Raw genomic sequence first — 24,395 nt, forward strand, 5'->3', positions numbered from 1 at the left:
CCAGCATTCCCTTTTCATATGACAGGGCCAACTAACACCGTCTCTCCTTGACGATTACTGGTCAAGTTCCCCGCATGCAGTCCGTTTTCTGGCGTCTACATTTCGCACAGGGCGAGTGCCGGATCGTGGCTTTTGCATGGTCATACTACTGCGGAATGTGATACCGGTACCCCCTCCGCTAGAGGTCGGTAGCCATACAATTTGTCTCTCCAACTCACGAGTTCTGATCAAAGTTGAAGCAGCATTGCAGCACGCATGATCTTGAGACGCGGTTCTAGAAAGTCCTGTTTCAGCCGTCAAACTCCTGAAGACTTCAATGCCGTACTTTTTCCACGCCTTTGCCCCTGATCATCTTGGTGGGATGAAGCCCAGGTTCTTCCATCAACGTCAACCTTGGCAGCATTCGCGGCTTGCCGTGAGAAGGTCTTGATTTGCGGGCTGGCTGCATCTGGTTCCGAGACAAGGGCATGCTTTCGGTGAGCCTTGAGGTTCACGGGACGAGCAATGCTGGTCTGTACTGATGCCGCTATGCTTCTAGCCATTGAGCGATAAACAGCCACCTCGACTGGCAGTACTCCCTGGACTGTTCAGTTGAGGAGCGGGATGTGGGAGACCAGGATAGCCGTTGGCCAGGATTCACCCGCTCCCGTCACGAGAATAAGGACGGCCACGTCAACTTCCTGAACTTGACCTGGGGAGCCCAGCCTCCTTCCCGACAGTTCGGTAACCAATTAGATATATCTCTCGACGCTCGTATTGACAAGGATATCCATGGCTTGTTATTGTGCTGTCTGCATATCAAAGCACTCGGGTCTCGGTTGAGCCAGTTGAAAAACAAAGCACCCGTCTAGAAGGTGCTTGGATGGTGGTATCGTAGGAAAAGGAGGTGGCGAGCCCTGCTACATACCTACGGTGGCCTCTGTTTGGCTTTATCTACCCCAATCTCGAACCAATGACACTCCTCAGACTCTCGATAGACAAAAGACACCAAGCCTTGGTGTCATAGCAGAGGGCGTTGCGCAACATTGGACCGCATGATACCGAGACCCAATGCGGGAAAGCCTCTCAAGCACACATTGGAGGGAAGAAGGCGAGACAACAACAATAGCGGCCCGCCAGAAGCCGCGAGGCTCGCACGGAAGGAAGGAAGCATGATGTTGATTCTCGTATTGGTTCGGGAATCATGGAAGAATCCAGGCGGACTGCTGCCTTCAGTGGGCAAGAATGGGACAGCGGGACAGACAGTGTGTTCATGGTCATGGGGACTTGTTTTTTTTCTTCTTCATGATGATGTGCAGGAAACACAGTCTGCCGACGTGCCCAAGTTCGCGCTGCTTGGTAGGCACATCGTCGAGCTCGGGGAGGTTACGCTGTGTGTATATGTGCTGGCCTACCTACCTACCAGGGGGGCTCCTCCGATTTGTTGGAGGGTCGCTTGGTCTTTCAACCAGTAGTTACTCTACCTTGGGGTTGTTCTGGTGCTGTGGCTTGATAGTTTGATGCCCTGGGTTGTTGAAGGGTTGCAATATGACTAATGATAAGTTTCCTTGGGCAGGGGCAAGAAACTGTTGGTATCATGCTATCCGCGGATAGAGAGATTTATCTGCCCATCCGCGGTGATACTTTGGCTTCCTGTGTGAATCGAAGTGTGTAGGTGTTGATACCAGTTAACGAAATCTTTCAGCTGCTTCAAAAGCCACAAGTCTGGCGCAGACTGTCACATACGACCATAGCCAGCTAAAAATACGGCATCCCGTCCGCTCTGCCCTCGTCAAATAGCTGTGCGCCGAATTAGTACTCAGGTGGGTGACCACTGGGGAATCCTCGGTGTTGTATGTTTTTGCTTTTTGCTTTTTGCTCATTGCAGTGAATGAGTTCTTTTATATTTGAAGCATGGCTTTAATCAGTTCAACCAGGTATCTAGCCTATGGATAAAGAGGGCTGTAAGACTTTGCTATATTTTTTGGAGCTTGATCGAAAGGGGTTCGTTCACTCTTGAGATTTCGCCTTCGGCCATGCTGTAAGCTTCTTTTGCTCTGAAACTGTCAAACATGTACTTTTGATGAATAGGAGGAAGACAGAGCATAATGACAAGTCCTCCATCTCCTCTGAATTATGAGAACGGCACAAAGGAGGTATTCCTACACACCGAGAGTTGACCTGGGTGAGAAGGTCAAGGTCAACACTGGCCGTGCACTGGCTGGGCAACCGTAAGGGAGCCCCGCAGTTGCCATTGGACCTGAATCAATTAAAACCCCTGTCAGGGGCGACGCGCAGCAAACGCGAAACCGCGACGGGACGCGCGCTGGAGTCTGCTTTGCGAATGAATTCTCCCCACTCTCGTCGGTCAGGCATTGCCAGAGAAAGAACACCGCTTTCTGCCACTGTCCACAACACAAACAACACCCACCCACCTTGACACATTGTGTCTTCTTCACCACCACCAAATCCAATTCCCATTTTGATACCCGGTGGACACATACGACAAGATGGACTACGAAATGCTCCGCGACAATGCGGCCCAAGACCGGGTGCGCCAGGCCATGGAGTTTCTCGATCCCCGTATGAATTTTCTATGTCCCTCGTTTTATTTTTCCTTTTTTTCCACGATCTGATACCCACGATATGATGCTGACATGTAACCCAAAAAAGATGACCAACACGTCAAGGGCTACAGAGCAGACATCATCACGATGCTGCAAAAAAACCAGCGCCGGCTCGTCGTTAACATCGACCGAGTCCGCGACCACAACCCCGAGATGGCCGAGGGCCTCCTCTACGACCCCTTCGACTTCACCCTCGCCTTCAACCACGCCCTCAAGTCCATCGTCAAGGCCCTCCCACAAGCCCGCAAGGACCAGACGGACGACGACGTGCTGTACTACTGCGCCTTTGCTGGCAGTTTTGGTTTGAATACTTGCAACCCGCGGAGTTTGGGGTCGCAGCACTTGAACAGCATGGTCTCCATCGAGGGCATCGTCACCCGCTGCTCGCTGATCAGACCCAAGATCGTCAAGAGCGTGCACTACAACGAGACGAAGAATATTTTCCAGTGGAAGGAATACCGCGACCAAACGATGACCAACGGCGCGACGACCACGTCGGTGTATCCCCACGAGGACAACGAGGGGAACCCGCTGATCACAGAGTATGGGCTCTGCACGTACAGGGATCACCAGACGATTTCGATCCAGGAGATGCCCGAGCGGGCGCCTGCGGGGCAGCTGCCGAGGGGGGTGGATGTGATTTTGGATGATGACCTGGTGGACAAGGCCAAGCCGGGAGACAGAGTCCAGCTGGTGGGCATCTTCAGGACGTTGGGGAACAGAAACACCAACCACAACAGCGCGCTGTTCAAGACGGTGCTGCTGGCGAATAATATCGTGTTGCTGTCGACCAAGTCGGGGGGTGGGATCGCCACGGCGGCGATTACGGATACCGACATCAGGAACATCAACAAGATTGCGAAAAAGTCAAAGGTGTTTGAGCTGTTGAGCCAGTCGTTGGCGCCGAGCATTTTCGGGCATGATTACATCAAGAAGGCGATTTTGCTGATGCTACTGGGGGGGATGGAGAAGAATCTGGAAAATGGGACGCACCTGAGGGGTGATATCAACATTTTGATGGTGGGTGACCCTTCGACGGCCAAGTCGCAGCTGTTGAGGTTTGTGTTGAATACGGCGCCGTTAGCGATTGCCACCACCGGCAGGGGGTCGTCTGGTGTGGGCTTGACGGCTGCGGTGACGAGCGACAAGGAGACGGGGGAGAGGAGGTTGGAGGCGGGTGCGATGGTTATGGCGGACAGGGGCGTGGTCTGCATCGATGAGTTTGACAAGATGAGCGACGTGGATCGGGTGGCTATCCACGAGGTTATGGAACAGCAGACGGTTACGATTGCGAAGGCGGGGATTCACACTTCGTTGAACGCGAGGTGCAGCGTCATTGCTGCTGCCAACCCCATCTTTGGGCAGTATGATACCCACAAGGACCCTCACAAGAACATCAACCTCCCGGATTCGCTGCTGTCCCGTTTCGACTTGTTGTTTGTTGTCACCGACGACATTGAGGACACGAGGGATAGGCAGGTGTCGGAGCATGTGTTGCGTATGCACCGCTATCGCCAGCCCGGCACGGAAGAAGGCGCCCCTGTTCGGGAGAACGCGGGCCAGGCTCTCAACGTGGCACTTAACCAGCAGGCTGATGTTCAGCGCCCGACGGATGTGTACGAGAAGTACGACGCGATGCTTCACGTGGGCATCAAGGCTACCGGCAGGGGAAGCAACAGGAAGCACGAGATCCTCTCGATCCCGTTCATGAAGAAGTACATCCAATACGCCAAGACCCGCATCAAGCCGGTCTTGACTCAGGAAGCCTCGGACCGCATCGCCGAGATCTACGTCGGGTTGCGTAACGATGATATGGAGGGCAACCAGCGCAAGACCTCCCCCATGACGGTCCGCACGCTCGAAACCCTCATCCGTCTGTCGACCGCCCACGCCAAGGCGAGGTTGTCGAACCGCGTCGAGGAACGGGACGCCCTCGCCGCGGAATCCATCCTGAGATTTGCCCTCTTCAAGGAGGTGATTGAGGATGAATCAAGAAAGAAGAGGAGAAAGACCCGCCCTCTGGCGGACGAGAAGACGGACAGCGAATCCTCTGACGACTCGGACGGCGACGAGGCCGCCGCCGCTGCTAGATCCCGCTCTGCTCGCGCGTCCCAGAGGGCGAACGGTAGTGCAAGGAGGGTCAATGGTAGAAACCAGAGGAGCACACCGCCTGAGGTTGAGGTTGAGGCTGCCGAGGAGGGAGAGGAGGAGGAAGAGGATGTTTACAACGCCACGCCTAGACGGACAGGCCGGTCGACGAGGAGCTCTCAGCCCTCGTTTGCAAGCTCGATTCCTGCTTCTCAGCTGGAGACGCAGGAGGAGGATGAGGATATGGCGTCCAGAGCGGCGGGGCTCACGGTTGAGGAGGAGGAGCAGGAGGGGATTAGTGAGCAGCGCCTTGAGCTGTTTAGACGGACGTTGGGTCAGCTTCTGGGAACGGATCTGTTTGAGGATGATTCGGCGAGGGTGGATGAGTTAATTGGCGCTGTGAACGAGAAGGCCGAGGGGCCAAAGTTTGGAAAGGCCGAGGCGATACTGGCGTTGAAGGAGATGGATAGTCGGAACCAGATCATGTGAGTGCTCTTCTACTGATGATGAGGTGAAAGAGGCAAGATGCTAACCATGATGAATAGGTACACTGATGGTGATTTGGTTTACAAGATTTGAGGGGTGGTTTGTGGGCATCATAGCACATGGGCTGGTTTATGGCTGTAGAACTGAAAGTAGAAAGCAAGCATGATGGATGGTCTTGTCATTTTTCCATGAGAAACCCAACCGTGATTCGAATTTAACGCCATGCCTACCCCGCAACCCGCCAAAACAACACGAGATAAGAGAGATCTATGATATCATCTCAGTATTACTTCCCCTCTCCCTCCCCCAACCCAACCCTCTCCATAAAGCTCTTCAACCTATCCCCCACCCGCTCCCCGTTCCACCTCTCCTCCTCCCCTTCCCCTTTCAACTCGGGCATACCAACCTGCTCAATAGCAAAACTCGCCGCCACGGCCCCCCACCCAACCGCCTCCTCAATCCCCTTCCCCCTCGCCAGCGCAACCCCCAACCCACCCAAGAAGGTATTCCCTCCCCCAGTCGCATCTTTCACCTTCTCCCTCCCCTCCTCCCCCGTCCAGTAAGCCGGCAACCACCTCTCAACCCCCTCGTCAACCTCAATCTCCTCCCTCGCCACCACCCCCTCCTCCTCCCCCACCCCCATCACCAACCCCCTAAACAGCTCCTCCATATCCGTCTCTTTCGTCAAACCCCCCCTGTGACCCACCACCTTCTTCATCGTCCTCTTCCTCCCCCCATTCCGCGCAATGTACGCCCCCTTTTCCCCCGCCCTAACAACCAAGGTATATGACTGCAGCGGCATGCTCGCCAAAAGCTGCTCACACCCCTTCTCCACCGCTAGGGCATCAACCCCCCCATCCTCCAACACCCCTGTCCCCCCAAGAAAGCCAGCAAGCTCGGCGTGGTTGGGAGAGCAGACGTCCACCATCGGGAGGGTGTTTGTGCAATTGAGCAACTCTTCCGGTGTGCACAAATCCGGGACTGGCTCCCAGATTATAACTGGGCGGGTGTGCTCCTCTGATGGGCGTTGATGATTGTAGTACCTCTTTCTGGCTGAGAGGAAGGTGGTTACCAGTTCTTGGCAGCGGAGGGGGGAGCAGATGAGGTGGAGGGACTTGGTTGTTAGTAATACTGGGGAGAGGGAGGCAAGGTCGTCGGTTGTGAGGCGGCGTTTGGGGGTTAGGTAGCGGAAGGAGCGGTGGGAGGGGTCGAGGGGGTTGGAGTAGCCGTTGTAGCCTTTTGTTGTGAGCCGGTCGGCGTTATGGCGGAAGACGGCCGAGGTTTGCCAAGAGGAGAGGTGGGCTGATAGGGAGGGGGGGAAGTCTGAGCCGCAGTCGATTATCATGGATGTTGTTGATGACAAAAGGGGAGGGGGGGAGAAGAGGCGGGCGCCGAGAAGGGAGTATGTTCCTGCTCCGCCGGGGATGTTCAAACTGGGGGGGAGGGAGAGGGAGGGGGGGTGGTGGATTTCATCTTGACAAGACAGTTAGTGATATGTTGGGGATATAAAGAGGGGTTGGGGGAGGGGTACCAATTATGAACATCCCCAAGGTAACAAAATCTATCTCTTGAGTGTGGGGGATTTCGTTCCACGATTCGAGTACTTCTTCCTCACCGGCGACGGCGTCTGTTGGGTCTGGCTCCGGCGGCGGCGGTGTCATGTTGTCGGTTGCTTGCTTGCTTGGCAATCGGGATTCAAGACCAAACTGTTGTGTGACGCCTATTTCCTAAACAAAAGAATCACAAATATCTCGTGCCTTTTTGGTAACAAAAACGAGTGTGCCTTCGTGAAGGTCGATGAAATGAGCGAGTGGTGAGTCCTCAGTCGAACCACATCCCACTCCCACTCTCCAGTGGTCCACGCCCGGCTGAACCGCGATTGGAAGGCAACAACTCCCAAGATCCCAACCAAACAGCTGCCAACGTGGTGACTGGTTCAGGGCGAAGGTGCGGCCCAATTAGGTGACTTGCAGCAGCTTCCAGCTCTTCAAAGCTTGCAGTTAAGCTCACCTAACCTACCACTTAAGCAAAAAGTGGGGCTGGTGCCAGCTATGCTACGCCATGCTATGCCGACCTACATATACATATATATATATATATACGTGTCATTCCTACATCCATCTCAAGGCACCACCCCATTTCACATCTGAGGTATGATATTCGACTATGCCATCATGCGAGTACATTCGTCTCTTATCAACTCCTACAACAACCGATCAAACAAAACCCATCATGTTACACAATACACCCTCTCCCAGCCTAACCACGCTCAACATTTCCTATTCCATACATACCAAACGTCCAAAACTTCCAAAAAAATTCAAATAAAAATCCCATTTTGTCCCGCAAACAAGAATCCCCAAAAATCCCCATATCCCCAAATCAAGTACCTAAACTAAAACCCAGGTTTTCCCATAACCCCATATCCCATGAAGCGAAATAATAAACACAGACACCACAAAAACATATCATGCCAACATAAACATATCCCTCCAATTATTTCTCTGTGTGTTTTCATCATTGCCCGTCCTGCCGCAAGCGTATGAAAAAGCCTACATCATATTCCCTAACCCAGCCGCCGCAGCTACATTATCAAACCCAAGCCCGTGCTGGGCCTCGCCGTTGATCCCAAAAAATTGAAACCTGTCCCTCTCATGTCAGCCAGTCATTCATACTGTATAAAAATTGAAAAAAAAAAAAAAGACCTCACCAGTCTTCCACATTCATCGTCGAGGGAAGCGGCTGCCCCTGCACCGAGCTCGTGCTCCAGCTGTCGCTCGGGCTGTTCCCATCCACCATCTGGCTGTCAAAGTTCGTCTGCCAGATATTCGCCCCCTGGTTCCCCGGAAACCCAGCCATCCCCGGCTGGAGCAGTCCGTTCTTGTTGCTGTTGTTGTTCGTGTTTTGCATCGGGCTACCTGCTAATCCTCTGTTGGTTGGCAAAGCTTGTCCAAACTGATGTTGTCCGTCCACGGGGGCGGGCCCACCTTGCATGTTCTGGTTCTGCATCTGAGCCATGACCGAGGCGTCCATGTTCTGATGGTGCTGGTGCGGCGAAAACTGCCCCTGGAACGGCGCTTGGACGCCCTCGGGGAACAATTGATCCGGTTGAAAGTTTTCCCAGATGGACTGCGACAGGTTAGGTGAGTTTCTCGTGACCAGATAGAGGTCCGGTGGCGTGGCTGGAACAGAGAACGAAGGGTTAAATGGCGTTGCCGGTCGGGTGTGCGGGCGTGAGGCGGTCCCGCCCATGAACGCGTCGCCGTTGTTGCGGGTGTGAGGCGGTGGTGAGGTCGTGGCTGTGGCAGTGGCGGTGGGGGGAGGCATCGCGTTTGGATTCTGCTCCTTGTTCAGAAAACTGGGCGTTTGTGGCCGGGACCGTTCATAAGACTCCTGGTGCTGTGGCTGTGGCGTGTTAACCGAGAAATCGATCGCCATCTCGTCGTATTTGCGCTTCTCTTGCATCCGCTGATGCTGTTCCAGCTGAGAAAGGCTCTGCTGCGCCTTGCGGTGTCTCTTGCCAGCCGCCTTCTGCAGCCTCTCCTCAAGCACCTTGTTTCCGAGAATCGACTCGAAAAGGGTGTGCACCATCTTGCCCACCAGCCAGACCTTGGACACATCCTTAAGAGCATCCATGCAAGTGCGGATCCGATCCTGCGTAACCTGTCGAATGGACTGCACCGGTGACCTGAGCTGGTAGACGTGCATGATGAGCGCCGAGAACAAGCTGTACACCACGTACGCCGGGCAGTAGCGGAGCTCCCCGTGAGCTGTGAGGTTCTCAATAATCGAGGTAATCATGGCCGCCGCCTGGAAAGCAATGTTGCGTGATGGGTAGGCCGAGTCTTCTGGGAACCTGTGGGAGCCACTCGGAGGCATGTGGGCGCGGTGAAGCAGGCAGAGTGTGGTGTAGTAGTTGGAATGAAGCAGCGCAGACCAGAAGTGATGCCTCGGCATCTCCCAGTACACAATCTTGGGGCAGTTCTGAAGCCAGTCCGCAAGCGCCATGTCGCTGTGTGTGAGGTCGATAGCGTTCTGCCGCCTGCCCTTGGCCGCCACCGAGTACTGCTGCGACAACACCAAGCCCATAATCTCACAGAGCTTGACATACTGCAAGAAGAACTGAACGTGAATGGGATCCGGCGGGTGTTCGCCAGTAGGGTGGTCGGCATCGTCCTCGATGAAGTCATCCTCGGTCAACATCTCCACGTCCGAATCATCGAGGTTGATGTGACAAGGCCGCCCAAGCGCAACCGCCACTGACCGATCCCTAGTGAACAGTGTCCACCAGATGCGCTTCCATAACCTCTTGTCAGACCTGCTGAGCTGTGACCCCTCCACACTCCGGTGCATGCCCGAGCCCTGAGCGACGATGGTGGCGACACGGGTCCAGTAAAACACATTCTTGGTGACGTCCTCGGGACCTTCCCAGTACCACCCCATCAACAAAAGGGACTGGACAATGGTCACCCGATCATCCTCATAGTTGGCATCGTACAGAGCCTTGGCTCTCTTGTAGAAAGTCAAGGCTGCCGGCGTCGAAGAGCCGTTGGCATCCATCAGCTGAGAATTGGTACACACCCGTGACCCTGCCAACAGCATGGCTTGTAGCAGAAGCAGAGACGGCGGGTTCTTGGGGTCCTTGTACCGGCGCATGAACTTGGTCTTGTTGATCACAGGGACGACGGGATGGATCCATCTGAAGTATGAGTCGATCAGCTCGTCGCAGAGGGACCTTGGCGGGAGCAGGAAAGCTCCTCGCTGGTGCAGGATTTCAATCTCGACATTGTCCAGCTCTGTCAGTCGTGCCCTGGATCCCTTGATATTCTCTGGCAGCGGGTAGTGGACGACATCTGCCGAGCTCTGACGGTCGTGAACAAGCAGCGTCAGGTTGGAAGACTCTCCAAGGTAGGCCACCCTGCCGGCCTCGGTGATGGGGGCCCGAGTAAACTTGGGCTTCATGACCAGATTCATATAGTTGGCCAAGGTGGCATTATCAAACTCCTCCTTCTTCTGTTGCTCCTCGGTAGGGGCGGTCAAGGGGGTAGCTTCGTGGGTGTGATAGACAGCAGGAGGTCGGGTGCCACTGGGAAAAGTGCTGGACCCGGGAGGAAGTGATGATGATCGATCGTCGACCTCGCCTCGTTCACTACAGCCGCTGCGTCAGCATCCAACTATCAGACCGAACAAGCATATAAACTTTGAGCTATCAAGCACAGCACAGCAAGCGCACAGACGAGAACCCCGAGTGCCTGGGCGAACCCGTGGAGAGCGAGGGCCTGCCACGCTATTTGTCGCAAAGCAAATAGATCAGGAGACAAAAGATATGGTGTGTGTGTGTGTGTGTGTATGTGTGTGGTGTCATTTACCTATCAGAATCCTTGGACTGGGCGATGCTGCTAGCCACCTTTTTGCGCTTCGGGGTAGGGATGCGGCATTCGATCTGAAAGGCGACGCAGTTGGTACACGGCACGCCGAGGCTGGCGGCATCGCATCGAACCTGCAACACTTGACGTGAGCAAAACAATACGATAAGACGAGAGATGGCATGTTCGTACTTTGCGTGCGTGGCATGTCTGTTGGGAATGACTGGTCAGCTTTCGAGGTCCCCAATGATAACCAACAGCTTGGGGGGAGGGGGGTACGGATGAGCCGAGGCACGAGATAGGCGAGGTATCGCGAATCGCCGAGGGGCACGTCAGGCCGCGGGTTGTCACCAAAAGATAACCCACCAGCCAAGGCTGCTGAAATATGGGACGTGATATAACAGTAAACTACTCACCTCGCATGCTCTTGAGGCTCGTTGTCTGTTTCAAGGGCAACAAGACAAAGTCAGCGCAAACCGTTCCACACCCTCAACTCCCCCGCATGGCGCAACGCCGCAGCGGCCGCACCGGGAACTCACCTCCTGAAGCTCAATCCACCGGCCGTGTTGGTTGTGGATGTCGTGCCTGCCGCTGACGGGGCGGCAGATGGCGATACCGACTGTTGCGGAGATGTGGACGTTTGCTTGTTGGATGCCGGCGCGGGGGCTGCCGGAGGCGTTGAATCGATCTCCATCTTGACTGGACAAGGTTCGCTGGACGTCGGTCGGTGTATATGGACGAGGCAAAGTATATCGCGTGCGCGTTTGAGACGGTGGGCTGTCGAGAGGAATCCGAACTGCGAGCGGTGGGATGAGTCAAGGTATGCTGTCCTTGGGAAATCCAGCGATCTAATTCGAGCCGGTGCTGTTGTTCGATGAGGCGAAGGTCTGGTCTGTATCCGGAGCTGCGTGGAATCTGGGAGACTAATTGGAACCTCCTTGGCTAGCTAGCTATCTGCCTGCAGACATTGAAGGGCAATCTGATTGTAAAATGGCGAGAAATGGTGCTTCGAAGGTGAAATGAGGTGGTGAAAGACAAAGCACCGGCTTACCGAAGACACGGAAGTCCAGGAGATCCAAGAGGTCGTGCGATGATTGATGCTCGTTGCCCTTTGAGGGTTTGAAGGGGGGTGGGCCGAGAGCGAGATGGGGGAGAGCGAGATGGGGAACAGCCTAAGAACGGTCGATCCACCGCTCACAGAGCAGCGCAGGTGCAGCCTGCCAGCGCCTTTAGTGCAAAACGGTTGTCTTGGCCGAGCGTGCGGCCAGCCTCCGTCACCTGTGCAGCCACCGGGCTAGACAGGAATACCAAGAAACGCCGTTTTTCTTGCGCGCCCCTCAAATTGACAGTTCGTCTCGTCGTGATGGATCGTGCTTGCTGGAGCGTTTGTGAGTGCTTGCATATAGCGCAGGACCCCACTCACCTCAGCTGGGAACGGGAAGATGCGGATGCGGGACGGGGTTGCCTGGCATGTGAGAGAGGGAGAATAGAAAGAGGGGAGAGCTGTTTCGTTTTCCAGAAATCCAGCAGAGGCAGCACCGATGAGTGTAACAAACTTCTGGCCAACCGAGATTTATCACGCGGCTTCTCCTCCCCCTTCAGGAAGTCACCACCGGCCCTACTGTACACCACAAATCCGGGGTTTCTTGGCCTTGAAACTTCCACTTTGCGCTGTCCCTGTCCACACCTCTCCACTTCGCGCTGTGCACTTATCATGGAGTTGCCTGCCACAGACTTGACAAGCTGCGCGCAATACGATCGATACATTCGCCGTTTCCGGATCGTTACTCTCAACGTCAGGTCACCACTCAGCCCATTGGATTTCCCGCGCATCCCGGTGATCCAGATACGTACTGCTGCGGTGGACAGCTTCCAAAGCAGCGGACATCGCCAATGACCGCCAGGCGGGGGAGAGGGGATGGGTGCTCCAGCAGAGCAGCAGCAGTAAGTATCCAGTGTGGCAAGCAGTAGTCGTAAACGTTGTCCTTGGTTGATTTGTAAGAGGATTGCCAAAGTTTATCCTTCAACTATAAGGTAAAACGACTAATAAAATAACTGACAGTCAACTGATCTTTTCCTAAGCTAGGAAAACGAATTCCCCGTCGATGTTTCACTAGAACCAACCACTCATCTAATATCACCATTTAGAGAATCATGCACCTTATGCAGTCCGTCCTGCATATACTCACCAACCTATGTAAAACCCCCTTTCGTACACCAACCGCAACTAGCACCTCCAAATGCCTCCGAAACACAACCCAGCAGATTGGCACCCCGAAACAAGGCCAATTTTTGTTTAAACTAATAGCCAAGCTTTTACAAACTCGTCCCTTTCCTCCTCTCCCAGGTAGGTTCTAGCCCACGAATGGGTATCATTCCCGATAGGTGGTTTGGCACACACACACACACACACACACATCCACCCGGGAGGGAGGTTTGGCACCACGACCGGTCCCCGTCCTCTTTGGCGTTAGATTGCCCTGTGCCTGTCACATGCTTCCGGACTTCCCCTCTGACTTTTTTTCCTCAGAGAAAAAGACCTGGGGTAAGAATTGGTCATGAGGGGAAGGAAGAAGAAAGGTCTCCCCCGCACAGAGTCCATAGGGCTGGACTAAGGAGTAAACGGCCAGGAACCTATTTTTGTTGTTAGCTCGTGACTTCTGTGCATAGGTATGGGATTTCAGACGAATATTGATATCCTCCCTGGCATTTGAGGTGGCACATGTAACCCCGAGTTTCCTGAGCCAAATGCAATACACCAACAGATGATTCTCTACTAACGCTAAACACCTGTTCAAACTCCCCGCCCCTGATTACATGACTTCCACTCACCAACACCCCCCTTCCCCCCCTTACCATCCCAACCACTCCCACCACCTACCTAGCCAGCATGACTAACAATCTCGTTCACCATTTCCCCTTTCTCCTCATCATAATACGAACAAATCTGATTCGGCAGCGGCAGCTCCTTGTAGTCATCATCCTCCCCAATCACATTCACATTCACCCCCGTGCTCTTGCTTGTGAAAACCCTCGTGCTCTTGCTCTCCTTACTAAAGTAAATCTGCGCACCATCCACCTGATCCAACAGCACCGTCGGAATCTTCCCCATGACCTGCAGCGCCAAGTTCTGCGACTTGACCGCGTCAATGGTGGAGACCAAATCATCCACAACAAGAGACAATCTCGTCGTGTTTTCAATCGTGACAGCGTTCGCCTTGCCCTTGAGGACGATGGTGGTTTTGGTGCACTTGGAGATGAGGAGGGAGTGGCTCATTTCGACTTCAATCTCGATGGGTTCGTCTTGGCTGTCGTAGTTTTCCTGGCAGAAAGTCATTAGCTTGGTTTGCGATAAAACCAAGACCGCAAGCACCTACAATGGTCCACTTGTTCCCTTCAAGCACCTTCTTGGGCGGCTTCTTAACCCGCATGCTCTCCGGCTTGGGCTTCTTCCCCGGAGCCGGGCTCTTCCCGCGAGCAGAAGAGCCCTCAGACGACACCACCGAGCTCGCGCGGAGCGACGGGTTCTTATGCGTCATCTCAGACTTGTCGACCTTCCTAAGACCCTTGGTCACCGCCTCGCCCTGGTTCAACTCTGAGAAAACAGCGCCAAACCCGCCGGCCGGAGCAGGCTCTGCCTTTTGCTCGTTAATCCTAAGAACCGGTGGAGGACCGGGAGGAGGGGGCGGGGGGGGAGGAGGAGGGGCACCACCCGCTGGCGGCGCTGGAGCCGCAGGAGCACCAGCAGAAGGAGCATTTTCCAGAGCCTTTGCCACCTCGGAGGCATGCTGACCGTTGGGATTCCACGTGAGTCCATCAGGGAATCTGTCCTTGACGTATTCGATCAGTGCGGGAAAGATGTTGTAATAGGCCTTGATCCATTCAAGGTGCTTCGCATCGCCACTATTCACCGTTAGATCCTACCATCCACCAACCACGCAGTCCACCAGCCAATCTCACCTTTCCTTATTAGCCGTGATGACCTTGTTTCCAAAGAACTGCGCCGAGTCCCTAGCCTCCTGAACATGCTTGTACGGCTTGGTGGGAATGGTAGGCCAGGCCAGCACAATGATGCTGTCGGCAACAGCCGAGACATGATTGAAGAAAGGATCCGACCTATGTGCCTTGTCCTTGATGGCATTGACGGCCTTGATAACGTCGGCAATCGGCTCAATCAACTTCTGGTACACAGGGGCATCTGCACCCTTAAGGTCGGGTCGCTTGGATTTGGTCGAAAGGTGGATGAACTTGGAGATCTCCGTGTACCCCTTCAGGGCCAGCCTGGCCTGCTCAGCGACAGGGCCACCAATCTCCTCGCTGAGTTTAACCCATTTCTCGACATGGTTGGCGATGAATGCGTTGAAATCTTCTACTTGCTCGGGGAGCTCTTCTTTCACAGGCGCAGCGGGCTTCGGGGCTGGTGGCGGCGGAGGAGGGGGTGCGAGGGCTCTGATCAAGGGAGCAGGGGTGGAACTCTGGGGAGTGGTGGTGGACGATGGGCCCTGGGGTGTCTGGGCGGCGGCGGATTCGAGATCGATTGCTGACTGCGCGATGTCCTCCAGGCGCGAAGTTGCGGCTTCCAGTCTGCGCAACAACACCGTTAGGGGGGGTTCAATCGCTGTGGAGGCCGGCGTGGGTGGCATACCTCTTGATAAGAGTCGTAAAGTTATGCATGGTGCTATGGGTCGCCATGGTGGGCGACAGGTGTGTGCCTAAGCAAAGGAGATGATGCGTACAAGTGTTTTGTTGTTGTTGTTGTTGTTGTTGTTGTTGTTGTTGTTGTTGTTGTTGTTGTTGTTGTAGGGAAGTTGCAAGAGAGAGAGAGAGAGAGAGAGAGAGAGAGAGAGAGAGAGAGAGAGAGAGAGAGAGAGAGAAGTGATAAGTGTACTTACAACAAGCAGGTTCCAGGTTGTTGGGGCGTTCGTAACTGAGCTGCCTCATCCTTGTGTCAAGCTAAGCTCCTGGCTCCAAGGGGAGGTGGGGTTGCTTGGAGCTCCACCCGCCGTGTCCAATGATATCCATGTGTTTCTTACAGCCTCGTCGTTGCAAAGCCACCGCACTATGTCGGCTTAAAGGATCAAAACTTCTGCCTATGTCAGGATCATGATATATGTATCTTTTATGTCACCTCCCTACCCAATACCTCGCTATATAGGTACTGCCCATCATTTTATATATACCTTCCTTTTAGTATCCACATGACACCCCCCACATTCCACATACTCCCCATCATATCCTCCCGTCAGCCTTCCCATCACCCACCACCCCATTTTTCTTCTCCCCATTTCCAACAACCTTCTCCTCCCTCTCAACCTCCACCCCCGAGATAAACACCCCGCTAACCGGCTCCAAAGCCGCCACAAACACACACAACAAGCTCGCAATCACAAAGTGGCTGATCGTGCTCCCAATCTCAAGCCATGACCCTTCATCCTTGACCACCCAAAAGAAATAGAGCGTCAACACGTCACTGACCGCCATAACCGTCATAAACAGCGCCGAGGGCGCAACCCCCAGCCTCTTGTTCAGAATCCCAAGATTGGCCGAAATCAAAGCAAATGGAATCATCAACTTCAAGATCAACAGAGCGCCTTGCGAAAAAGGGTCAAAGATGGGAATGAGCCGCAGCACCGACTCGAGAGAGAAGGAAGAGACAGAGGCGACGTTTCCGGTGGAGAAGAATGCTGACTGGATGAGCACCAGGAAGAATAGCGAGGTGCGGAGGTCGGGAAGAGTCAGAGGGCGGTGGTCGATGCCCTCGAGAGATGGTGGTGGAGGGGGCGAAGCGCGGTAGATGGCGTGCTCGAGTCTCACCCAGCTGACCAGCACCGCAGAGAAAGCCACGTAGAAGAGGCCTTCATACGAGATGGTCAAGATGACAAAGGTCGGGGCGCAGGTGAGGAAGATGATGAGCAGCCGATGGAGGTAGTGCGTGTTCGACTCGTTGCTGGGTACAAGCTTATAGGCCAGAGGCATTAGAAGAGACAGCACAAGGACAACCCAGCCTACGATTTGGTTGCCTCGAGGAAGGCCTTGCTTGGCCTGCAGCGAGAGTGCGCTGGAGCGCGTGACAACCATGGCCAAGGCTGTGAGGCCAATTTGGACGCCCACAAGGGTGCGGGAGAAGTGATTTTGCGTTGGCGAGGCTTGTTCGGTAGGGCGGGAGAAGTCGGCGAGGATATAGTCTTCAAACATCAGATAAACAAGGCCGATAAGAACCATAATACCGCCACCGCCAACACTATTGAAGGGTCAGTATTGCTCAAGAAGTGGCTGGAGGGAGGGATACGAACATTTGATTAACATCCTCGGTCTTCATGGCCGGGAGTAATGTGAATGTGCTCATGGCCAGGCATGAGAGGAACCATGTGGCGGACAGAGCAGCATGCTCTCGCAGGAAAGAAAATCCATAGGCGATAGGCCAGAAAGCGCCAATTGCATAGAGACCAGTTAAGATCTCACGGTGAATGTATCCCAGCGCCTATATGAGTTAGCATCAGGATGATTTGGGTGAGGGAAGACCGAGAAACACACCAGTGATACGATGATTGCAATGTAAATTGCCGTGTTGAACAAAAGCGAAACAACACTTGCGCCCGACTTTACGTGGCCAAACAGTTGCTTGCCCCCCGCTGCAATACTTTCTCGTCGAGCATAGACTCCCTCCCAGAAGAATACTGGGAAGAAAGCATAGAGATAATAGGTGGGGGGCGACTTGGAGATGACGAAGGAGGCGTAAAGAGCAACCAGGATAGACGAGGCGACGACAGTGCCACCCAGTGTTCTGGAAGGCTTCACCCTTCCGTGCAAGACATGCAAATCAATGACAGTCGTCAGAGCATATGCCATCCAGCCAAAGTACCCGATGGTGATCAAAGCTCGCAAGAACAGCCAGTCATATCTCTGGAGGTATTTGAGGCCACCGAGCCCGATTTTCATCAGGGCGGCAGATTCCTCAATCGCCTCCTCATAATTTCCACTCCGGATAAGCTTCTTGACGTCGGCAACGCGACGTTCTGCCGTAAGACCGTTCTCGCTCAGCGGCTTATAAGGTCTGTACCTGAGCTCGGTAGCCATTTTCTGTTCCTCCTTGACGCGATACTGCTCCAGGACACCCTGAGCATTAACAAGCGATGCCTTGGCCTTTTCTTTCAAATCGGCCGCAAGGAAAGGTAACGGCAACTCGCCCACCGAGTTTGCGGGAAACTCGACCCCAATAAGATAAGCCATGAGCGCAGCAACGTCCGCCTGCGCAACATCGTGCCTCCTGACGTGGTCGAGATTCCAGTCCGAAGAGTACTCGTCATGTCCAGGGGCCACCCCTCCAGGGTACAGCTCAGGCTTGGCAACCCCTGAGCCCCAAGAAATCAAGGGAGTTCGCGTGTTGTCCGGATGGCCGTCGCCGTGGCTTCCCCAGTCACTCATACCATGGTCGGCCGTGAACACAAATGCCGTCCTGCCGTCGCGATAGAAATCTTCGATCAACTCGGTAATTTCCTTTACGCCTTGGTCCACCACCTTGATATTATTCAGGTACTCCTTGGAATACGGACGGTGGAAGTGACCGGTGGTATCCAATCCCAAAAGATGCAGGAAGAAGACAATCCTGTCTTGTCGCAGCGCATCACCGAGCGTCTTGTTCGTCTTGGCCTCGGCGAACAGCTCCTTAACATGGTCGAATACCCAAAGATCCAAAACAAGAGCATCGCTCGAAAAGTCCTCCATTTCATGGCCGTACATGTAAGCATCAACCCTCCCAGGAACAGCACCGTGCTCAAACATTGGCAAAATATCAGGACTACCCCAGCTCCAAGTATGTCTGCTGCGGTTGAACACGCTGTCAAAGTTGACCGGGTTCATCTTCCAGCCGGTGGTGACAGCCGAGACATCTTCGTAGAGACCTGCAATAAGCGCAACATGGCCTGGTCTGGATTCGGTGGGAACGCGTGTGTGGGAAACACCAAACGTGCCTTTCTCGAGGATCTTGGATCGCAGAAAAGGGGCCAAGGGTCTTGGTACAAGGTCGTTGTCGGATTTCGGGTAGGGCTCGGGGTGGGACTGAAATGCTTTGTCGGCGCGCAATCCGTCTCCTAGAAAGTACACATTGTGTAAGTTGAGAGACTTGACAAGAAAAGGGGCCAGTCGAGTGTACGTACCCACAAACAAAACTAGACGATCCGCAGGCGCTCGCTGTGATGGTGGCCTTTCGACTTCGAACAGGCGCATTCCCGAGACGATGGGACTGACGAAGTAAATGTCGAAAATAGAGTAAATGTAGGCAAGGTGAAAAATGACGGCAATTGCTAAAAACCGAAACCGTGGAAACGAAGCCATACTGGTACACGGTGGTGGCCGGGTGCGCCGACCTCGAAAAGATGCAAGCTCTGGTAAATTGTTGCAACGAGAGTCGCGAAGCAAAAGAAGGATTAGATCAAAGTGGGCAAAACGATTGAGTACTGGCGCAACATGGCGCAACAACAACAACAACACCAACAACAACAGTCAAAACAGGCGCGATGGAATATGTTGGAGGGGGAAAAATGGGTTCACGGTGGAGGACACTCAACGGTGAACCGTGATGGCTGAAGTCCCCAGGATCAGGTAAGCTTTTGGATGCCGACTGGTGGGTACACCAAACGTTTTCTCGCGCCTCGTTGCATCGGCCCGGCTGTCATCTGGACAGGGGTCTTTCAGGGGCTGCAGGCCAGCCAACTGTGGGCAGTGGCTTTATAGTGGATAACGTGACTTCGCGGCACCACTTTACGCTTTCCACAGGAGCAAAAGTCGCGACTTGACGCGTTCCCATCCGGCACCTCATTCACTCCCATCCAACTGCCTCGCCCTTGGATTCATCAGTTTGAATGAAAACAATCACACCAGTCAATCATCATGGACACATATCTCAAATATCTGTCTGAGACCGTTCTCGCGGAGGAAAAGGTGGTATGTACAGGGCATTTCCGGGCTGTTATGGCATTTGACACTTGCTAACATGGACAGGTCGATTATGTTCTGTTGAGCCAGACTCTCCAAGTGCCGGTCAACATTGCCAAGCAGTGCGTTTCCCACTCAAGGTTCATTCAGAAAGACTCTACTGATTTGTTGCGACAGGATGCTCTATGAGTTTCACCGGACTCAAAATGCGAAGCGCCCTGGAAGTGTACATGCCACTTATCTCATCTATGGAGTGAAGTACAACACCAATTCTCAGAATGGAGGAGACGAGGACATGCCCGATGCGGACTCGGTGACCGACGTTGTTCCTGTCTACCATCTTCACCTGGTCACAGAGGACAAGCTCAGAGGTGAGTTTCCAAGCTCCAGCCCGGTGTCACATTCAAGGGCATGTGCTTATTGTCTATAAGATGTTCTGGCGGAATATGAAGAGGTTGCGACAATTCACGTCTACAGCGTCTCTCCACAACCCGTCAAGGTTTGTTGCTGATTCATCGATGCTCCGAACCACGACCAAGCTGACACTCTTCTCAGGACATGGCCTTGCTGGCAGATCTCGCGCAAGAGGTCCGCAAAAGTGACAAACAGGTCCCAGTCAGCATAACCAACCCCAATGTGCGCACTCGGGAGCGAAAGGGCCTTGGTCCCAAAGCCGCCACTGCTGCCACGGCTGCTGTCAAGCAACAACCAAAAGCCACTTCAACGGTCAAGGAGGAACCCAAGGTCGCTGTGGAAACCAAGCCAGCTGAGCAAACCAAACCAGCTGTAAAGACCGAGAAACCTGCAAAGGCCGCAACTTCAGCCCCGGCCAAGAAGCCTGCACCTGCCAGGAGCTCTGATATCATGGCTGCCTTTTCCAAGGCGGCAGCACTGCCCAAGAAAGAAAAATCATCAAAGCCGGCGTCACCAGCTGTCACGGAGACGAACACGCCGGCACTGTCTGACGAAGATGACGACGAAGAGGAGATGCCCCAGCCAAAGGCTCGTCCCAAGCCCGGATCCAAGACCAAGAAACAGAGGGAGGAGGATTTGCGGCGCATGATGGAAGAGGACGATAGCGAGGAGTCGCCGGCTTCAGAGAGAGCTGAGTCTCCTGAAGAGCCTGAGCCTGAGCCGATGGAAGCAGAGGAAGAGGCGCCAGAACCTGTCGAGGAAGAGAAGGAGGTTGTTGAAACAACGAGCAACGGGCGCCGGCGTGGAAAGAGAAGAGTGATGCGGAAGAAGCAGATTATGGATGAGCAAGGATACCTTGGTAAGTTCCTACGATTAGTTCTCAACTATCACGAGACTAACATTCTGCCCAGTTACCATCCAAGAACCTGGGTGGGAGTCTTTCTCGGAAGATGAAGCTCCTCCGCCGCCCAAAGTCGTCAAGACCACCAGCTCTGCTTCTTCAACCCAGGGTTCCAAGGCGAAGAAGCCGGCGGCCAAAGGTCAAGGCAGCATTATGTCTTTCTTTTCCAAGAAGGCTTGAATGTGTTTCTAGTAGATGTAACCACGCTTGTCTTAAAAGACGGCCAAATGATTTAATATTCATGAGCATGAACCATACAGATTGACACATGAGATCTCATGTTCAGATGTCGGAAGTGAAGGCGGCATGGGTTCCTGGCTCCGACGACGGTCAGGGGCTCTTCCCCGCATTTGCCAGGATTCCTAGCTCGCCAAGCCTAGGGCTGCAGGAGAGCTTCCAAGGCTGTTTGTTATCTTATCCGGTGTCAGCACAACGTTAACTTCCCCCAAGGAATGGTCTCCAAGTCTTGTGCCCGCTGCTCAATTGACACTTTGACAACAACCCTCCGAGTAATTTCCATATCGGAGGTCATATTTTTACCTTCTCGTTCTTAAAAAAGCATGTGGAGTGTGTTATGATGCGTTGCGATTATCCCTGAGCCAGCCCGTCATCGGTTTCACCCCACCATAAACCCTGATTGTTCACAGAAGCGCAAGAGTGCGCGCGGCAACGATGGCTCAACTTCGATGGAGCTCTCTCTTGCTGCCGTTGCTGGCATTGGTCTATGCGCCAGCATCGGCAACAGTTGGAGATTACACGAACCAAGAGCCGCTGACGCACAAGTTTGACAAGTCGGCTTGTCCAGACTACGCCCACTACGCTACCTATCCCCAGTAAGGCAATTTCTCAGCAGCTCCATGATTGCTTGGACACAGGTAGAAACTAAGCATTCCCACCACAGCGGACCATACTCCAAAGGACCCCTCGAACTCCCCTTCCAAAGACCCGACCCACGATGCCGAACATTCCAGTCCGACGCAATCGAAAAGGTCATCAGGGACGTCACTTCTCGGATGAAAGACCCAGACCTTGCGCGCCTGTTTGAGAACGCTTTCCCTTCCACGACAGACACGACGGTCAGGTTCCATACAAACGGAAAAGACGAAAAGATCAAGAAGAAGCTCCAGGAGAGAGAAAAGGGGAACAGCTTCCGGGAGGATGGCGAGTGGGAAGGGCCGCAGTCGTTCATCATCACGGGGGATATCATTGCTGAGTGGTTGCGGGATAGCACCAACCAGCTTAAGCCGTATCAACCCCTTGCGCTGAAGGATCCGGCGATCTACACTCTGATTCTGGGGGCGATCAACACCCAGAGCGAATACGTCATCCAGAGCCCTTACTGCAACGCGTTTCAACCACCGCCTATTTCGGGACTGCCGGTGAGCATGAACGGCCAGGACGACACGGTTCACCCGGTATATGAACCGAACGTTGTGTTTGAGTGCAAATACGAGCTTGACTCTGTCGCGCACTTTTTGGCGTTGGGCAATGAGTTTCATAAGCAGACGAATAGCAAGGAGTTCATCAACCCCCGCTGGCGGAAGGCTGTGAGGAACGTTCTGAGGGTGTTGGAGTCGCAGAGCCAGCCGACGTTCGATTCCGCCACGGGGGGGTACAGGTTGAACGAGTATACTTTCCAACGGAGGACCAATACCGGGACGGAGACGCTTAATCTTCAGGGTGTGGGGAATCCGCTGAACAATGGGACTGGGCTGGTGAGGTCTGCGTTCCGGCCCAGTGACGATGCGACGATTTTTGGGTTTTTCATCCCGGCTAATGCGCAGATGAGTGTTGAGCTCGGGCGGGCCGCGGCTGTGCTGAGGAAGACGGGGGATGGGGGTGATAGGCTGCTTGCGGAGGAGATGGAGGGGTACAGCAAGAGGATGAGGGAGGGGATTTGGGAGCATGGGGTTGTTACGCATAGGAAGTATGGCAGGGTTTTTGCCTATGAGGTTGACGGGTTTGGGAGTGCGTTGATGATGGATGATGCGAATTACCCGTCGCTTTTGGCGCTGCCGTTGATGGGGTTTGTTGGGGTGGAGGATGAGGTGTATCAGAATACGAGGAGGATGTTGCTAGAGAAGGAGGGGAATCCGTATTATTTGAAGGGGAGGGACTTTAGGGGGATTGGGGGGCCGCACATTGGGTTGCAGAACGCGTGGCCGATGAGCTTGTTGGTTCAGGCGAGGACGAGTGGGGATGATGAAGAGATTAGGGAGTGTCTTGGGTTGGTGTTGAGGGGGAGTCGGTTGGGGTTGGTGCATGAGAGTGTTGATGTTAATTGGGTGACCAGTTATACGAGGAGTTGGTTTGCGTGGGCTAATGGGGTGTTTGCCGAGACGGTTTTGGATCTGGCGAGGAGGAAGCCCGGGTTGATTTTTGAGGATGGGAGGCCGTATGAGATATCGTGAGGGTGGCTTCTGGGGTTTGATTCGGCTTGGTTATCTCTCTTGTTCTTCTTCTTTTCGGATAGCATTGGGCATTGGTGACTGGTTATCATATCATTCAGAGGCAGCTGTGATGGCTGGAGTCTTGTATACCTTGGCTACTTTCTTGACTGTTAAGAAATGACGATATTATTCTCCCGACGCACAACAGCAGGGTTATGGAATTCAGCGGTACGTTGGAAACAAATTCGAGCTGGCGTCTGCCGTTTGCGACCATGAGAGGGGCTGAAAGAAAGCCGATGGTCATGTCAGATCACCTCGGTCAGCCTGACCATCAAGGTACCCATGAAGAAGAGGGAAATGTGCTCGGGAACGACAACAGAAGCTGCTGCCAACATGTATTCGCGGGCAGTGTGATGAGTTGGTGAGAAAAATAAAGTAATTAATTTTACTGTTCTTTTATCATTACTCCTCCCTGTTCCCTTTCCACTCAGACAACCCTTCATCAATTCAGCGTAACGCCCCCCTTCTAGCCCGTCATATCAACATCCCCATCATTATTCCCCCCCCTCCTCGCAACAACCGCCTCCGCCTCCGCCTCCAACTGCGCGTTCGGATCCCCAGCATCACTCGTGCTCAAAATCCTGCTCCGTTGAACTCCCCCATCCGGCGAACTCCCAGCCCCATTGGCAGCGACCTTGTGTTTCTTCCCATTGGGCATCCCCCTCTCAAGCTGATCTCCACTCGGTTTATCCCCGCCCTTAATCCTCGTCCTGGCAGCAGCGGCTTTACCTTTGACGTCCTTGTAGGAGGTCGTCTTGGGGACCACGTCCTCGAGGAATTCCAAGTTGTCCTGGTGGGCGACGGCGTTGGCAATATCTTTGTACTGGATGTTTCGGCGGGGTTTCCGCTCGAGTTTTGTTTTCTCCTGGGCTTGCTCGGCGAGGTACTGGACGAACATTTCGGTCGCGAGGGTGATGACGAAGGCTGCGTTGTTGGAGCAGACTTGGATGTCGGGGTCTTGGGCGATAATTTTTTTGACGCGGGTGAGGGGGAGCTGGGTTTGGCCGGTGACTTCCTTGCGGGGGGGGATGGCGGTGGTGTTGTAGGGCATCTTGATGAGATGGGGAGGGAGGGGTGGCGAGATGGAGGATTCGGTGTGGTGAGGGTGGTTACTTCTCTTGAACTGTGTCTCTGAAAAGAAGCAGTGGCG

General features: G+C 53.9%; 10 protein-coding genes across 10 annotated transcripts; 4 read left to right on the forward strand and 6 right to left on the reverse strand.

The window, feature by feature from the left end:
* Nucleotides 1-1,962: 1,962 nt before the first annotated feature.
* On the forward strand, nt 1,963-5,494 carry MCM3 (MCM DNA helicase complex subunit). Its single transcript, XM_062913979.1, has 3 exons — nt 1,963-2,562; nt 2,653-5,179; nt 5,240-5,494. Exons 1-3 carry the CDS (start codon nt 2,490-2,492, stop codon nt 5,271-5,273), a joined length of 2,634 nt encoding a protein of 877 aa, XP_062762960.1. The 5' UTR covers nt 1,963-2,489; the 3' UTR covers nt 5,274-5,494.
* QC763_601275 (uncharacterized protein) lies at nt 5,467-6,841 on the reverse strand (the record flags this gene model as incomplete). Its single annotated transcript, XM_062913978.1, has 2 exons — nt 5,467-6,653; nt 6,712-6,841. 2 exons carry the CDS (start codon nt 6,839-6,841, stop codon nt 5,467-5,469), a joined length of 1,317 nt encoding a protein of 438 aa, XP_062762961.1.
* Nucleotides 6,842-7,732: 891 nt separating this feature from the next.
* On the reverse strand, nt 7,733-11,240 carry CTF1 (Transcriptional activator of fatty acid utilization; the record flags this gene model as incomplete). The annotated part of the gene is made up of 5 exons (XM_062913977.1): nt 7,733-7,823; nt 7,891-10,329; nt 10,550-10,680; nt 10,963-10,987; nt 11,086-11,240. The coding sequence occupies 5 exons, from the start codon at nt 11,238-11,240 to the stop codon at nt 7,733-7,735; spliced, it is 2,841 nt and encodes a 946-aa protein (XP_062762962.1).
* A 500-nt stretch (nt 11,241-11,740) lies between these two features.
* QC763_0094040 (uncharacterized protein) lies at nt 11,741-12,379 on the reverse strand (the record flags this gene model as incomplete). The annotated part of the gene is made up of 2 exons (XM_062906274.1): nt 11,741-11,919; nt 12,103-12,379. 2 exons carry the CDS (start codon nt 12,377-12,379, stop codon nt 11,741-11,743), a joined length of 456 nt encoding a protein of 151 aa, XP_062762963.1.
* A 305-nt stretch (nt 12,380-12,684) lies between these two features.
* On the reverse strand, nt 12,685-15,427 carry SRV2 (suppressor of rasval19). Its single transcript, XM_062913976.1, has 6 exons — nt 15,326-15,427; nt 15,192-15,294; nt 14,507-15,130; nt 13,924-14,449; nt 13,233-13,868; nt 12,685-13,180 (listed from the first exon to the last, which is right to left on the reverse strand). The coding sequence occupies exons 2-5, from the start codon at nt 15,236-15,238 to the stop codon at nt 13,428-13,430; spliced, it is 1,638 nt and encodes a 545-aa protein (XP_062762964.1). The 5' UTR covers nt 15,239-15,294; nt 15,326-15,427; the 3' UTR covers nt 12,685-13,180; nt 13,233-13,427.
* A 212-nt stretch (nt 15,428-15,639) lies between these two features.
* Nucleotides 15,640-19,131, reverse strand: MCD4 (Glycosyl phosphatidyl inositol anchor synthesis). Its single transcript, XM_062913975.1, has 4 exons — nt 18,703-19,131; nt 17,081-18,636; nt 16,840-17,027; nt 15,640-16,787 (listed from the first exon to the last, which is right to left on the reverse strand). Exons 1-4 carry the CDS (start codon nt 18,878-18,880, stop codon nt 15,776-15,778), a joined length of 2,934 nt encoding a protein of 977 aa, XP_062762965.1. The 5' UTR covers nt 18,881-19,131; the 3' UTR covers nt 15,640-15,775.
* Nucleotides 19,132-19,310: 179 nt separating this feature from the next.
* On the forward strand, nt 19,311-21,071 carry QC763_601245 (uncharacterized protein). The gene is made up of 6 exons (XM_062913974.1): nt 19,311-19,489; nt 19,547-19,602; nt 19,658-19,851; nt 19,912-19,979; nt 20,036-20,753; nt 20,806-21,071. Exons 1-6 carry the CDS (start codon nt 19,436-19,438, stop codon nt 20,973-20,975), a joined length of 1,260 nt encoding a protein of 419 aa, XP_062762966.1. The 5' UTR covers nt 19,311-19,435; the 3' UTR covers nt 20,976-21,071.
* A 147-nt stretch (nt 21,072-21,218) lies between these two features.
* Nucleotides 21,219-23,206, forward strand: QC763_601240 (uncharacterized protein; the record flags this gene model as incomplete). Its single annotated transcript, XM_062913973.1, has 2 exons — nt 21,219-21,628; nt 21,697-23,206. The coding sequence occupies exons 1-2, from the start codon at nt 21,468-21,470 to the stop codon at nt 23,204-23,206; spliced, it is 1,671 nt and encodes a 556-aa protein (XP_062762967.1). The 5' UTR covers nt 21,219-21,467.
* A 156-nt stretch (nt 23,207-23,362) lies between these two features.
* Nucleotides 23,363-24,380, forward strand: QC763_0094090 (uncharacterized protein; the record flags this gene model as incomplete). The annotated part of the gene is made up of 3 exons (XM_062906275.1): nt 23,363-23,413; nt 23,495-23,593; nt 23,697-24,380. The coding sequence occupies 3 exons, from the start codon at nt 23,363-23,365 to the stop codon at nt 24,378-24,380; spliced, it is 834 nt and encodes a 277-aa protein (XP_062762968.1).
* Nucleotides 23,712-24,296, reverse strand: QC763_0094100 (uncharacterized protein; the record flags this gene model as incomplete). The annotated part of the gene is made up of 1 exon (XM_062906276.1): nt 23,712-24,296. The coding sequence occupies one exon, from the start codon at nt 24,294-24,296 to the stop codon at nt 23,712-23,714; it is 585 nt and encodes a 194-aa protein (XP_062762969.1).
* Nucleotides 24,381-24,395: the final 15 nt, after the last annotated feature.

The sequence above is a fragment of the Podospora pseudopauciseta genome, chromosome 6, assembly GCF_035222475.1.
Source record: "Podospora pseudopauciseta strain CBS 411.78 chromosome 6, whole genome shotgun sequence".
Taxonomy (NCBI): domain Eukaryota; kingdom Fungi; phylum Ascomycota; class Sordariomycetes; order Sordariales; family Podosporaceae; genus Podospora; species Podospora pseudopauciseta.

Coding starts and splice junctions, on each gene's coding strand:
- MCD4 (XM_062913975.1), bottom strand. CDS start 18,880: ATGGCTTCGTTTCCACGGTTTCGGTTTTTAGCAATTGCCGTCATTTTT. Junction 18,637..18,702: donor TCGTCTAGTTTTGTTTGTGG/GTACGTACACTC, acceptor TGTACTTTCTAG/GAGACGGATTGCGCGCCGAC. Junction 16,788..16,839: donor ACCGAGGATGTTAATCAAAT/GTTCGTATCCCT, acceptor ACCCTTCAATAG/TGTTGGCGGTGGCGGTATTA.
- SRV2 (XM_062913976.1), bottom strand. CDS start 15,238: ATGGCGACCCATAGCACCATGCATAACTTTACGACTCTTATCAAGAG. Junction 15,131..15,191: donor TTTACGACTCTTATCAAGAG/GTATGCCACCCA, acceptor GTTGTTGCGCAG/ACTGGAAGCCGCAACTTCGC. Junction 14,450..14,506: donor ATCACGGCTAATAAGGAAAG/GTGAGATTGGCT, acceptor AACGGTGAATAG/TGGCGATGCGAAGCACCTTG.
- MCM3 (XM_062913979.1), top strand. CDS start 2,490: ATGGACTACGAAATGCTCCGCGACAATGCGGCCCAAGACCGGGTGCGC. Junction 2,563..2,652: donor CATGGAGTTTCTCGATCCCC/GTATGAATTTTC, acceptor AACCCAAAAAAG/ATGACCAACACGTCAAGGGC. Junction 5,180..5,239: donor GATAGTCGGAACCAGATCAT/GTGAGTGCTCTT, acceptor CATGATGAATAG/GTACACTGATGGTGATTTGG.
- QC763_601245 (XM_062913974.1), top strand. CDS start 19,436: ATGGACACATATCTCAAATATCTGTCTGAGACCGTTCTCGCGGAGGAA. Junction 19,603..19,657: donor CCGGTCAACATTGCCAAGCA/GTGCGTTTCCCA, acceptor TTGTTGCGACAG/GATGCTCTATGAGTTTCACC. Junction 20,754..20,805: donor GGATGAGCAAGGATACCTTG/GTAAGTTCCTAC, acceptor CATTCTGCCCAG/TTACCATCCAAGAACCTGGG.